We start from the raw sequence: 15,138 nt of genomic DNA on the forward strand, positions 1-15,138 counted from the left end.
TTAAGGCCCTTGATGAGGGGGTTTCAGTTTTGTCTACCAGTAGTTGTTGTTGACGGTGCACATCTTGATGGACCTTATAAAGGGACGTTTGTATCAGCTAGCACACTTGATGGGGCAGATATTACTTTCTTATACTGTTTCTTATTGAATAATAGTGTGTCATCTCATTTTTCACGTTTGTTGTAATTCTTATGAATTCTAATAACTATTGTATCGCTATTATTGATTTATTAGGTTGCATATTGCCGTTGGCGTATGGTATTGTTGATACGGAAAATGATTCATCATGGACGTGGATTTTTCAGAATTTCAAGAATGCATTTGGAGAGAGGGACAATATGTGTGTTGTATCAGATAGGAACGAAAGCATAATCAAGAGTGTAAGCATGGTATTTCCCAATGTTCCTCATTTTGCATGCATATGGCATATATGGAAAAATGTGTGTACTAAATACAGAAGGAGCAAAGCTGTACTAAGTGACATCTTCTATTCAATGGCCAAGGCATACCGAAAAGATGAAGTCGATAAATTAATGGCCAAAGTTGAAAGAATCGATCAACGGGTGGCACAATATTTAAAAAATGCAGGATACGAAAAGTGGTCAAGGGTTCATGCCACTGTCAACAGGGGTAGAATGATGACTTCTAACATCGCAGAATGTATCAATGGATGTCTTGTTGAAGCACGAGAGCTGCCTATAATTGACTTTTTGGAGCAAACGAGAATGTTATTTGGTTCTTGGAACTGCAAAAATAGAGAAATAGCATCTTATACAAAACATACTTTAGGTAGAAAATTCGAAGATATCCTAGTTTCAAACACGATCAAGTGTTCGAGAATGAAGGTACACGATACATACTTTCTGACGCATATATACTGATACATCAGTTCTGGTACATGATAGATACTTTCTGATACATACTTTCTGATACATATATATTGATACATCAGTTCTAATACATCATTTCTGTAATTGAATCATACTTTATGATACATATATGTGTTATTTATTTCTTGGTGGCTGATGATTCATCAGTTATGTATAACATGTGCTAATTAAATAATGAAACTTCAATTCTGATACATAAGTTCTACATTTGATACATAAGTTCTGATACATATATGTAAAGATTATTTTCCTTCAATCTGATGATTAATCAGTTATGCATAAATTGTTCTAAATATATACTGATACATCAGTGTAGATACATTATTAGTGTAGATGATACATAAGTACATTATTAGTGTAGATGATACATAAGTACTGACACATATAAACATAACATGTTTAAAATACATACTGATACATCAGTTCTGATACATCATTTCTGTAATTGATACGTACTTTCTGATACATATATGTGAAATTTATTTCTTGCTGGCTGTTGATTCATCTGATATGTATATCCTGTGATAATTATTACCCTTTAACATCAGTTCTGATACATAGTTGTGTATGTGAGGAAGCAGTACTGATACATAAATTTGAAATATAATTTCTGCAGGTTGTTGCTTCATCAGAGTATCTTTATTCTGTTTACGAATTAGGTATAAGATACATTGTGTGTCTAGAGAGAAAAACATGCACTTGTGGTAGATTTCAACTAGACGAGATACCATGTCCACATGCAATTGCAGTGTTGAAGAGCAAGAACATTACTGACCTGCACCCATATTGTTCTGATTACTACAAACCAGAGGCGTTGGCAAATACTTATGAATTACCAATGGTTCCAATGCTAGATAAGAAAGACTGGACTGCTCCGAAGGAAATTTTGGAAGAAATTGTGTTGCCGCCAATATACAAAAGGATGCCAGGAAGACCAAAGAAAGGAAGAAAAAAGTTTGCTAATGAGAAAATAACAAGTAGCACAAATTCTTGTGGACGTTGTGGCCACGAAGGCCACAACAGAAAGACTTGTAATTTCATTCCTAAATAGATATGATATTTGTGGTATCTCGGTGTACATTCTAATTGAATCATAAAATAACATCTATTATTATAATTTATATTTTAGTTTGACACGTGATATAAATATAAAAATCTTTTAATGACAATTTTTTTATGTATCAAGATTAGAACATTTTATTGCTATAATTTTTTTTAAAATAAAATACAGGACGTCCATCGGTTCGCCATGACTTGGATTAATGACAAATCTCACATGGTTTATTTTTTGGATCGTTATTTTCCCAAACATAAACATTCTTGCATTTTCGACAACCATAATTACACAAAAGTTGTTGGTGATACATAAGATCCTATTTGATATAGGTTGTAGATTATCATATGCAGTAAATCTTGATAAATATGAATCTGATACATAAGCAAGATGTATCATATACTTTAAATCTTGAGACATAGAATTCTTATGCAAAAAATTAATGTATCAGAATCATTAAATATTGAGAAATGAGAATCTGATACATGTGCATGATGTATCCTAATAAAAAAAACTTGATTCATGTATCAGAATTCACAAAATGTGACACTTATGAATATTATACTCGATACAAGTTTGATACAGTATAATATAAAACATAAACTTAGAATTTATATTCTATTTTGACACCAGAGAAAAACATAGTAAATCTGAGGTATGGAAATATTAAAATATACTAAATCTGATACATTACAGTTTATGTATCAGATACATTGGAAGAATCAGAATCACCTAAAATGTTTACTATCAAAAAAAAATTATTGGACATCAATCAGTTCTCCTTGGTTTGGAGATATGTCTCTTCTTGGTTTTTTTGGATCGTCGTTATCGCTAACATAACCATCCATGGCCTTCTGACAACCATATCTCCATAAGAGTGCGGCATATCTAGAACGGAAGAATTCAGCGTTTAGTACGGTACTTGGAATAGAAATTCCATCACTAAGATATTCAGTAAACATGGCCAGGAAAACTCCACAATCCCTGCAAATAAAGGAATACAGGAATTTAAAAAAAGTAAAATTGACATATGAATGATTTAGGTATACATAGCCGATGTTAATACTCACAAGCTGCCACTTCCCTATTGCGCAATTCCTTCAACATACTCAACTGCTAATGGGTGATGTGGTTCAAGCATATTACCGGTTGATTTGTCCTTGTATGAATCAAGAGACGACCAATCAGTACGTTCGTTGTTGTCAAAGAAACCACTGTCTTGCAGGTATGTTGGTAGCATTGCTGCTATCTTTTGGATCTCTTGGGAAGGGTTGCTACTTCTTCGTCTAGGCGATGAATCATACACACGTATCAACCTCTCTTTCAACACAACTACCGCAAGAACCCAATGAAAATCCATGTCGCAGTTTACTGGAATGTATACCTCATCTACCAAATGCCAGGGCAAACCGGCTGGTATTGAGAAACCTCTTATTATGTTCTTCACGGATCTCTCTTGATGAGCTGTAACAGTGGACCTTGCCATATCTTCTTGTGTAGAAATGTTAGGTGGAAGGTGATAGTAGCGTGTGTGTGCATATTCGATGTAATTTTTGAAAATGCAATTTGTCGTTGTGTATCGATACTGATTGCTCAACTGCATCTTCGATTTCTTCCGAAGGTAGTAAAATATTACATCGATGTCCTGCACATTTTAAGAAAGTATTAGTTATATAATAACTAGCATCATGTATCAGATTATATATGTATCAGATACATTTATCTATCTATGTATCAGATACATTAATATGTATGTATCAGGTAGTTATTATGAGTTGTATCATATTATTTATGATGAAATTTTTACCTCATCGTTCCAGCATCTGTCCGGCTGTGACATTAGGTAAAACCAGTTCTTATCTTTAGGAAATGCCACAACAAAGTCCATTTTTTCAAAGCCGAATGAAGAGCACTTAGATCTGTAATGATCCTCCTTCGAATTCCTGAATGGAAACTTGTAGTTTAATAACATAACAAATATAATACACAACTTGTATGGGTATAAGTTGAATATGTCATACTTACTTGTTGCCATGTGATTTTAGAAGTCCTTTATCTATCCATTGAGAGTAGTCTGTGACAAGCTCGGAAGGGGGTTGATAGCATATATCAAAACCTTTAAAAGGGTGTGTCTGATGCGTAACATCTGACAAATTTTCCTTTCCCTTTTCACTCGACCCAAAGTTTGAAAGATACGGCGACTGTAAGATCTTCGAAGGAATCCTGCTTCTTCGAGATGGTGTCTTCGCATCGTCAGACAATACATTAGCTTTTGATGGAAGAGTGGTTGGTAGCTGGCTATCGCGTAATAGACATTCATCCTGAACTTGCTCATGACTAACAGCTGTCAATGGCATGACTGGTAATGGAAGTCCGTATATTAGAGCATCTATCACATCCAGAGTTTCGGTCGAAAATGGTGCTGAAGTATTGGATTCTGATGTGCTTGGTTTGATTTTTTCTTTTTCAATCTCCTCAACTTGCTCTTCTACTTTGGCAGATTTATCATCAGCTACTCTTCCATCTTTCTTTCCAGTGTTCTACACGTAATGTATAACGTCATTAAAAAAAAAAAAATGTTGACTTTATCTCAGTAAAGAATCTGATACATTACCTGTAATGTATCAGAATCAGCAATAAGCTGATCAGTATCTGCTCTTTGTGGTTCCATTTGGTGTGCTGATACATCCTTGACGGATGGTTCATCTTCCTGGAAACATAATAACATTTACTTATGATATAAATGTACTAAATGTCTAGATATATATATATATTTAAAGAGGTAGAGCTTATACAAAATATATATATAGAATCAAATTATTCATTAATTTTTTTCTGATACATTACCTTTAATGTATCAGAATAAACTTGCTGATCAAATAATTCAGGAACATCTGCTAAAATGCTTTGTTCCGATATGTTGTCCACCTGATTTATCATGGTGGATGGTTCAGGTCCCTGAAAACATAATAACATTTACATTTGATACATGACAATGAAAAGTATCCAGAAGTTTAAAAGCATAAATATCAAATATTACATGATGTATGTACCTTAATATCTTCCTGGACATTAGATTTGTCATTTTTTTGGGGTGGGTCAGATTTATTTGCAAAATTGTGCACCTCCAATCCAGTAGGTGCTTCTTGTTGTTCAACCACATGGAATGATTGATCAAAATCATCTTTTTTAACTTGAGATGATGTGCCAGTCATTCGGTTCGCCATACTGTCGATGGCTTTCAAAAGATCAATATGATTTGAATCCATTTTGTTCTCCAAACGCTTGAACTTCCGGTCAACCTTGATACATGTATATGAAAAATTAGAATGTATCACCTAATTAAAAGTATATTGTACGTGATACATCTTAAAGTAATAACTTACGTATCTCTTTAGAGACTTCTTTATGGACTTCTTCAATGCTTTGAATTGCATATGAATAATTCGATCCGAATGACCGGAAGTTTCACCTCCTACAGCTGACTTCGCCCCTGGTACATTGTCAGGAGAAACAAGTTTTTCTGATTCCTTTGGTGACTTTGCCCCTGGTTCATTGTCAGGAGAAACAACATTTTCTGATTCATTTGGTGATAAGAAATCCTTGTGCATGTTGGCTGTTTCTACTTGAATTGGCTTTTTAGCAGGGGAAGTCTTCATTCTCTTGGAAGGAGGTGGAGAAGATGTCTCAGCGACATCCCTGGATCTCTTTAAAAATTCAGTGGGTGGTGTTGTTGAAAAGTCCTCAAATCCAGTGATTTCATGAGGTTTTCTGAAATTGACCTTGGCAGCCGATGTTGAATCTTCAGGTTTCTGTTGGCTGTCATGAACGACAATAGATTCCATTTCATGTTGAGATTGGACAATGTTGGAGCATTGATACTGCAAAAAAATTGAATAATTGATATATGTTAATGCTGATACATAAAATGATGTATCAGAAACATTAATCCTTCATACATGCTAAACTGATAGAAAAACAACATTATCTGATACATACATGCAGATGTATCATGAGATGTAATTCTTGATACATTATAATTTGATACATAAGATAGAGTTTTCATGAGTTGTAAACACTGATAAATGAGTTTGCATGAGCTGTAAATACCTTTCTGATACATACCATTATATGTATCAGAAAGGTTATATAAAGTATATGTATAAGATACATTATATCTTGATACATTTATATCCTGATACATAAATATATGAGCTGATACATCTACCTTATGAATCAAATTATACTGTATCAAGGTCATGGATATATAATGTATCTTAAATTTTATGTATAATGAATCAGTGCATAAACGAATAATATTCAAAGCATGTACCTCACTGAAGATGGTAGACATGAAGGTCTCAAATTTTGGCTTCACGGCGACAACACGCCAGTTAAGAATTCTGGGAATTTTATTGCCCACTCTTACAGCAATTTCAGAGGGAACTTGAGATGCACATTCATATATCCAAACATTCAGAGCGTATGGCATGCCGCCTAGACGATACATTTGTTTGGCATTTGAAAACTCCTGACGCATTCCTTTTATCAATTTTGAATATGCTAATTTCCCCCATGGATATTGCTCATAACTACCATCTTCTACCATCTTGAAATCATCAACTGATATAGGTGCATCACCTAGTTGAGAAAAAACAAAAGTATGGATGAAATAGAGAATGGCCATCTGAACGGCATCTTCGTTTGTTTTCCATCCTCCAACCAGAAAACGCTCAACAAAACGAGCTTTGTTGACCCCATTTTTGGCACCAGGAAAATATAAAGACAATAATCTACTTGCTTGATCATCAGAATACTTGAAGTCATTCATATTACCGGTGCATCGCAAACCAGTAATGATAGCAAAATCATTTATTGTAAATCGCAGTATATTACCCTGCACATGACGAATGTGCAGTTCTTCTTTGTTTTTTTGGTCTACCTCAAGAAGTAAGAGGCATTTGATAATTTGCCCTTGAAAGTTGCAGTTTGGCATATCTAAGTAGTGACCAAATATAGATTGCCTAAATAACTTTATACCTTCTTCACCTATTGATGATTCAAAATCATCAAGAAAATTAGCCCTATATGCCGTTCCGAATCTCAATGGGTGTGACGGGATCTTCTTGATGACGTATTTCATTCCCTGCATTGACATAAAAATGGTTAAATACAACTTGAACTCTATACATGGATACGATGTATCATATGCATTAAGATATCTGATGCATAAGATGAGATTCTGATACATACAGAAGATGTATCAGAAATAATTATATATTATATTCTGATATATACATGTATATGTATCAGAATCATTAAAATTTGAAACAACAAAAAATGACACTTACACATGGTGTATCAGAAATAGTAAATTCCTAAAAAAATTGCATTTGAAAAATACATTATGTATCTGATACATAAATGTATATGTATCAGAATCATTAAAACTTGAAATAACAAATACTGAGGCTTAAAGATGATGAATCAGGATTAGTAATTCTCAAAAAATTTCATATGAAACATACATTATGTATCTGATACATAAATGTAGATGTATCAGAATCATTAAACTTGAAATAACATAAACAGAGACTTAAACATAATGTATCAGAAATAGTAAATCTCAAATAATTACATTTGAAAAATACATTATGTATCTGATACATAAATATATATGTATCATAGTCATTAAAAATTAAAACAACAGAAACTAAAACTTAACAATGATGTATCAGAAATAGAAAATCTCCAAAAAAAATACATTTGAAATAGATAATATGTATCTGATACATAAATGTATATGTATCAGAATCATTAAAAATTAAAACAACAGACCCTTAAAGATGATGTATCAGAAATAAAAAACCTCCAAAAGATTTCCTTTTAAAAAGATATTATGTATCTGATACATAAATGATATGTATCAGAAACATTAAAACCTTCACAAAATTTTCATTCTAAAACAAAAAAACTTAATTGAACACATACCTTTGGGAGATTAGGGCGTGTTGTAACCCCATCAATCTTTTTGACTATTTCATTGGGTGCATGTTTAACTGTAGCTTTTGACTTCAAATTCTCACGTAGCTTATTCATCACTGCTGGATCGTTACGATGTTTGGATCTAACTTCGTCGTAACCTTCCCAAGACGAATCAGACCCGGGAGAAACAAGAATTCGTTGATTTTTTAGTGGACTGTTTGAGACCATGAACGGAATCCATATGTATAAGCTAAAGTATGAGAAACACAAATAGAAAGATTTACAGAAGAAAGCAAATGATAAAAAATTAGAAGATTTTTCAAAGATTTTCAGAAGAAATCAAAATATACAAATTTTAGGAGAAATCATATTGAATGAGGATGAATTAAAGTTCCATATAAGGAAAGATTGATACATTACCTTATTTGGCACCTTGAAATTGATTAACACTTGAAGAGTAACTAACTAACAAGAGCAAATTAGGGCAAGAATAGAGGAATAGGGCGGATGTATCAGTGACTTTTAGAGAGAAAAAGGAAAAGGAGGGAATTTGGAAATTTTTTGGTGTATATGGGAGTAAAAGTAAATATATTAGGGGAAGTTGTGTAAAAGGGTAATTTACCCTATAATTTATTACATTATGAATTTGTAAGTTTGAAAAAAACATACTGATATAGTGAAGTATGCTTCTTCTTCTTTTTTTTCAATTTAAAAAGTATACACATAATAATATTTTTAATCTTAGTTTTCTTCCAACTTGTGTAATCTTCATCGATCCTCAGAATTTTGGGGTGGTATTTATAATAGTGCATATCTGTTCCATCTCACTCTAGGTGGTTTATTTTTTATTTTTTCTTTATTTTCTACTCGGTGTTCGATATTTATTTTAGAACCCGATTAAATATGGATTCGCAGCTGATTTCATCGCAACTCATATGAAAAATGATTATAGTCGTCAATTTTTCAAAGCTTTAGATGAAAATAGTAGGGGGGGAACTTATTAAATTAGAACGGATTCACTACCAAACGATTAAGCCTCTTGTTTTAGAAAACAAAATGCATTACGAATAACTTGATGGTCAGGTTTCATTAATTGAAGTGACAAAATAAACTTAGTACAATCAATTAATGAATAATGATCAAAGGAATAGTATTTCACATGAACCTTTGCGGTGGTTGACCTAAATAATGCATTACAAATAAATTGATAGTCAAATTTTATCAACTGAACCTACAAAATAAACTTAGTACAATCAATTAATGATCAAAGGAATAATATTTGACATCAATTTTGGTTGACCTAAATAATGTTGACAAATTGTGGCAACTATAAAGAAACTTCCTCTTTCGTACTCCCAATTTTTCTTACAACATTTTTTCAGGCAAATTCTAGAATATAGCTTACATCTCCCACCTATACATTAGAGGTTTTTGCACATTTCTTTCATTTGACACTGTCCAATTAGTAGTAAATTTATATTATAAAACATGATTTTTTATTTATTTTCTGTTGAACAAGCTCACTGGAAAAAATGCATGATAGGAACAGATTATCAATAAAAGTGGGAAGCTTCCTAATTTTTCCATATGAAAACATTGATTTTTTTTTCCTTCACTGATTTAATCAAAATATGTGTGAGAAACTGAGAATAGTCGAAGAACATTTTTCAGCGAGAAAATAGTAATTTTTTTAATAATGTAATAACTTAAAATGCACATGATGATCGCTATCATCTTCATCACGTATGTATGTACATGTCATTCTGTAAAATTAATAATAATACTTAGGGAAAAGTAGTACAATCGTTTAAAATAAGATCTGATTGTATAAGAAAGCTAAGCTCCTGCAGGCACATTTGGGGTCAAGTGCTTCTTTGTCTTGTCATCATTTAAATAAAGACTAAATTTCTGCTAATTATTTTAATTAATTAATTGCTGTCATAATACTAGTAATGAAGCTTAAAACCGGCTAAACCTCAATAGTTTATCTCTTGTTTTTCCTCTTTTTAATATAACTTCCGTGGAGAAATGATATCTCACTTTTTTTATTTTAAAAAAAATGGAACACACGTCACATACCCTATTAGTGGAAGTAAGGGGGGGCAAACACCACTTGATTTCCTTCTCATTCCATGTTACCCTGTCTATCTAGAAAAGAGTTTCAACCTAAATAAGCTTTTTTCTATATTTTCCCTTGCATTGTTTGGAAAAGTCGGGCGGCAATTCAAAAGTTGACATACATATATATGAACCATCAAATGTGGTAGAGTGGATGGGCTACACCTTCTTTAATCAGATATTTTGGATTTGAGCTGTAGGTATGATTTTTTTTTAGTAGAGAACACTATCCTCCTGAATGGAGCCCTATTTGACGTGAATTCAGATTAATCAAATTTCATTAATGTGAATATGGAATATAGGATGAAAAATAAAAAAAACAAGACATTCATATATATGATGTTAAATCAACTCAATTGTGCTCAAGCAACCAACAAAAGACGATGCCATTCCATGGAATGTATCTGAAATTCCATGGTCAAAAGTTATCAAAAAGTAGGATTTATTTCAATCAAGAAAAAAGAAAAAGAAGAAAAAAAAGAGGACATTGAGAGCCATTTATGCGGATTGGTAAACATTACTATTATAATTATGCGATAAGGATATAGTTTCAATTAATTATATAAATTGGGTATATTTTAATAAAATTTGTTATTATACAAATCTGGAGGCTCATATACAAATCTAGAAGCGAATATACAAATCTATAAAGCAAATCCGAAAACAAATATACAAATCTGAAAGTGGATATACAAATCTGGAAGCGAATATATAGTGAAATACAAATCTCTTTGAAAACTCAATTTATCTAATGCAACGAGATATACAAATAAAAAAACCTAATTTGTATAATACAGCGAGATATATAAACGTTAATGACCATAGCAAACATAAATATAGTTATGGAGAGTAATTAGGAAAACTATACCCACAAGGAGTCATTAAACTTAATATGTTTGTCATTTCTGAAACTATACTGCATGATTCAATCAAGCAATTCCAATAAGCAAATCTGCTCTCACCTCATTAAATCGATCATTGAGTTTTTGAAGTTGCCAATTAATAATCTTAAAAAAAAACTTCAACGCGACAGTGATGTGAGATAGTATACTCAGCAACTTTATGTAGAGATCCTCCAAAATTAACATAGAACTCATCGAAATTAGGTATCAAAATATCATAGTTAACACAAAATGTAGACACACTCTCGACAAGTGAATCCCATCCTTCATCCCGTAGATTTTGCAATTGTCTCTTCACCACTTTAACAAGTAGAATGGCATTTGCAATATCTTGTTCTTTCTTTTGTAAGGACTCATTAAGCTCATTTGTGAACGCCAAAATATCTCTCATTAAGTGCAATATGAAAGCAATCTCAAATGTTTGACAAACTTTAAGATATCATGTTGCCTTAGCTTTTTCTTTAGAGGATTCAGAATCAACAACAATAGTATCAAGAACATCGATAATAGAGCCAAGCATACTAATGAAATTCTTAAAAAATCTATAGTATGAACCCCAATGAGTATCAGCAGCTTTAGCAATACCAAATTCTTGATTCAAGCCTTTACCAATTTCAACCTCCCCCATATTTAGTTCCTCTTAAATTTTTTCTGCTTGAGATTTTCGAAGTTCAACCATCCGTTTAAAAGAACCCCTCACTATATTTAAGACATTAGAAATCAACAATACAAGTTCTCCAACTTAAAAAACATTTTTTTAAATATCTCAACAAGCGTCAACTGAAGTTGATGAGCAAAACAATGGATTGCATGAGTTAATCTACTGTCTTGTTGAATCAAAATTTACATGTAATTATTTAATAAATTACCTGATTGTTTTTATATCAACGGTACATAACACTTGAGTACTATTTTATTCTTCCATTAATTTGTGATTAATTTTCATGTTGATTATTTGACTCGTTTTTCAACTTCTACTCATTTATGGTCCTCCTCCTTTTGTGCAAGAGATGTTTGGTTATAAGAAACATTTCAATATAAACATGATTGTTTACTAATACATTTTTGGTCATTGTATATATAACTAATTAATTATCACTATTAAACGAAAAAAAGGCATAGCCTGAGGAAAAGGATGACCTTTTGAACCGTGTTACTTATTACCGACCGTAGATTCTGGAGATTCAACAATTTATAATTAATATCTAGCATTTTAATCATGATAAATTCATTGATTATCTGAATCAGTAAGTTCAAAATAAAATAATTGTGGTGTTCTGGCGAAATATGCATAACTATTATAGGTACCGAATAATTATATCCACAAAGGCTTGGATATATGAAATCACATATTTCCTTTATTTTAATTTATGTGATGTCGTTTGACTTGATTTAGAGTTTAAGAAGTATGGAAAGACTTTACAATGTTTCGAAACTATCATTAAAATAAATAAAAGGAAATGTGTCATTTTTTTGAAACTGATTATAAAAAAAAGTGTATCATATAAATTGGAATAAAGATAATTGATCGATTATATTAATTAGTTGTCACTATTACTGTTTGAGCTAAATTATCAATACTCATTTCATTGGCACAATTTAGTATTTAGTCATTAACTTTGATTAATTACTCTGTCTGTTTCACTTAGCCCTTATATTAAAAATAAATTTTAGCAAATCAAGAGAGATTTAATAGGAATATTACTTTTCTCCATACTACCTTTACTATTAAATAATTACATAAAAATAAAAATAATCAAATTTAGAATTTCAAAATATTATTAATAAAATTGATTTAGTAAAGTATATCTTTAATTAAAAAAAAGTAATAGCTGCGTGCGTAACGGTTTTAGGTCCAAATCAAACAAATACAACTGACTTTTCAAAATTTCCTACTGTTTGGCAAACTTTTACAAGCGCAAATCACTAGTAGTATTCAATGTTCTGAATGTCTATCTAGAAAATAATTAAGCAGCTGGATCCATGTATAGAAGTTTTTTTATTAAATATAATTAAAGCAAAATACTTAGTAGTTCTATTTAATTATATATCTACTTTACTTAATTAGTTATACCGAGAAAATTCCTTGTTCCTTCTAAATACTACCATATTAGACCTAAGATTACGTTAGAATTGATCTTGTTTAATTAAAGTATAGAAAGAATCTTCCTTCCTCAATCAATAAAACTCTAACAATAATATTTAAAAGAAATCTTTGTGTGCAAAATAATGCTTAATTTGGTGGCCACGTATGATAAGTTGACTGCCATTTTTTATTTCTATATTCAATGGGTTTACGAGAAATTAAACCCCCATATATTATTACTTTAAGAGAGTTGAGTTAACCTTGAAAGTTTCACAAAGCCAAATAGTAAACTGCGTTGGCAAATGTATACGTCAACACGCCATTCAGCATGCCTTTTCTGTTATTTCTGAATTGGACCCCAAAAACATTGATTCTTCGTCTCATATAAGTTGTCAAGATTATTAAAAATATTTATCTCAATTTACTTATTATTTTAAAAAATCAAGATGACAACAACACACATTCAGTGTAGTTCCACAAGTGATCGATCTAAAAAGGGTGGTGTGTATGCACTCTTTCCTTATCCTATACAGATAGAGAGATTATTTTCTGAGTAGACCATCGACTCAAGTTATAAAACATAGTATAAAAAAAATATATTAAAGAAGAACAATAACAACAACAAATAATACGATAACTAAATAAAAAAAATATGGCTCGAGGTTTTATCATGTAATTCATGAATCATGATTCAATCGTTTAATTCAACAACAAAAAGTATGAGCACAATGGCATTCTAACTATTCGATGTTACGTTTTTAATTAGGATACTGTATTAGGGGTTGATTTTGACATTTAGCTAATTTATGTCCGTATGTATACTTTGAACAAGACTCTCACTGTACGTAGGTAATGTTGGTTAATTGCGTTTTACTTCCTCTATTCCATATTAACCGAATTTTTAGTATTTTTTTTATTGTTCAAAATAGTTAAATTGTTTAAAGTTCAAGAGAAATATTTGAATCATTTTTCATATTTACCTTTTGTGTTAATGAAGTTTTATAATTTTTTAGGAGTTAATTATACTACACTACTTACAAAGTTATACTCCAATAAGAAACTATTTATATTTATAAATTCACATTTAATCATCTTTATGAGCCTAATTAAATAAAAGAATAATAGAGAAAAATACGATTCAGTTAATATGGAATAGAGAGTATTATTTTGTTTACTTTATTATTACTTTTGGCCTCATTATATTGATTGTCACATTTTCCTTTTACACCCCTTTCAAGAAATATAAATAAGTAGTATTTTTTTACTAATTTACCCTTAGATCTTTTTAATGTAATCAATATTATTTACTTTCATAAACAATTAATTTTAAGTGCAATTACGAAAAAAAAACGTTTTAAAAGAACTACACTTACATGTCACATGTCGTAATGGGTAATTTAACTTATTATTGATTTTACAAATCTCATTTTTTTTTATGAAGAACTACTTGTTGATATCTTTTGAATAACTTGATAATACAAAAAAAAATTCTACATTAACATATACATATAAGTTAAAGTCAATGCAAAAACAAGAAGAAAAACCTATATTGATATAAATTACTAACATAGGGAAGATACAAAATATCAAACAATCTATGAATCGACAAACAACAAAAATTGGTTGAAGCCTTGTCATGCCTTTTGCATGTTCACCTTTATATATGTGCTAACTATTTGATGATATATGCGTGTACCACTTCTGACTTATATTTTTCAAAAGAAAATTCCACTCGCCATGACAATGAAATTCTATTTTCTCATCTGATGTTTACGTCAATGAATGTATCTTATGTGTTTGTATATAAAACATAATTAATCTATTATATATTTATATATAACATGTAAACAATCGATACTATGCATGTAATTATTATTGTGTTATTCAGAATTTTAATAAGAAATAAGACTACATGCATACATTATCCGTGCACGTTAGGACGTATGAGCTCAAATGTATGAAGAAATCATCTTTATCTTTTTTACACTATGTATCGATATGGGGGGACCTAATCTTTTGATAACTTTTTTGGTTTTACTTTTTCCTTTTTGAATAAAAAGGTGCCGAAAGAAAAAACAATAATAATAATTAGGAAAAAATGGC

General features: G+C 30.9%; 2 protein-coding genes across 2 annotated transcripts; one reads left to right on the forward strand and one right to left on the reverse strand.

Moving 5' to 3' along the window:
* Positions 1-246: 246 nt before the first annotated feature.
* LOC129884555 (uncharacterized) lies at positions 247-1,941 on the forward strand. Its single transcript, XM_055958846.1, has 2 exons — positions 247-845; positions 1,507-1,941. The coding sequence occupies exons 1-2, from the start codon at positions 339-341 to the stop codon at positions 1,939-1,941; spliced, it is 942 nt and encodes a 313-aa protein (XP_055814821.1). The 5' UTR covers positions 247-338.
* Positions 1,942-3,733: 1,792 nt separating this feature from the next.
* On the reverse strand, positions 3,734-6,775 carry LOC129887999 (uncharacterized). The gene is made up of 7 exons (XM_055963257.1): positions 6,278-6,775; positions 5,424-5,825; positions 5,070-5,246; positions 4,792-4,902; positions 4,559-4,654; positions 3,970-4,484; positions 3,734-3,887 (listed from the first exon to the last, which is right to left on the reverse strand). The coding sequence occupies exons 1-7, from the start codon at positions 6,773-6,775 to the stop codon at positions 3,734-3,736; spliced, it is 1,953 nt and encodes a 650-aa protein (XP_055819232.1).
* Positions 6,776-15,138: the final 8,363 nt, after the last annotated feature.

This window comes from Solanum dulcamara, chromosome 4 (genome assembly GCF_947179165.1).
Source record: "Solanum dulcamara chromosome 4, daSolDulc1.2, whole genome shotgun sequence".
NCBI classification, from domain to species: Eukaryota; Viridiplantae; Streptophyta; class Magnoliopsida; order Solanales; family Solanaceae; genus Solanum; species Solanum dulcamara.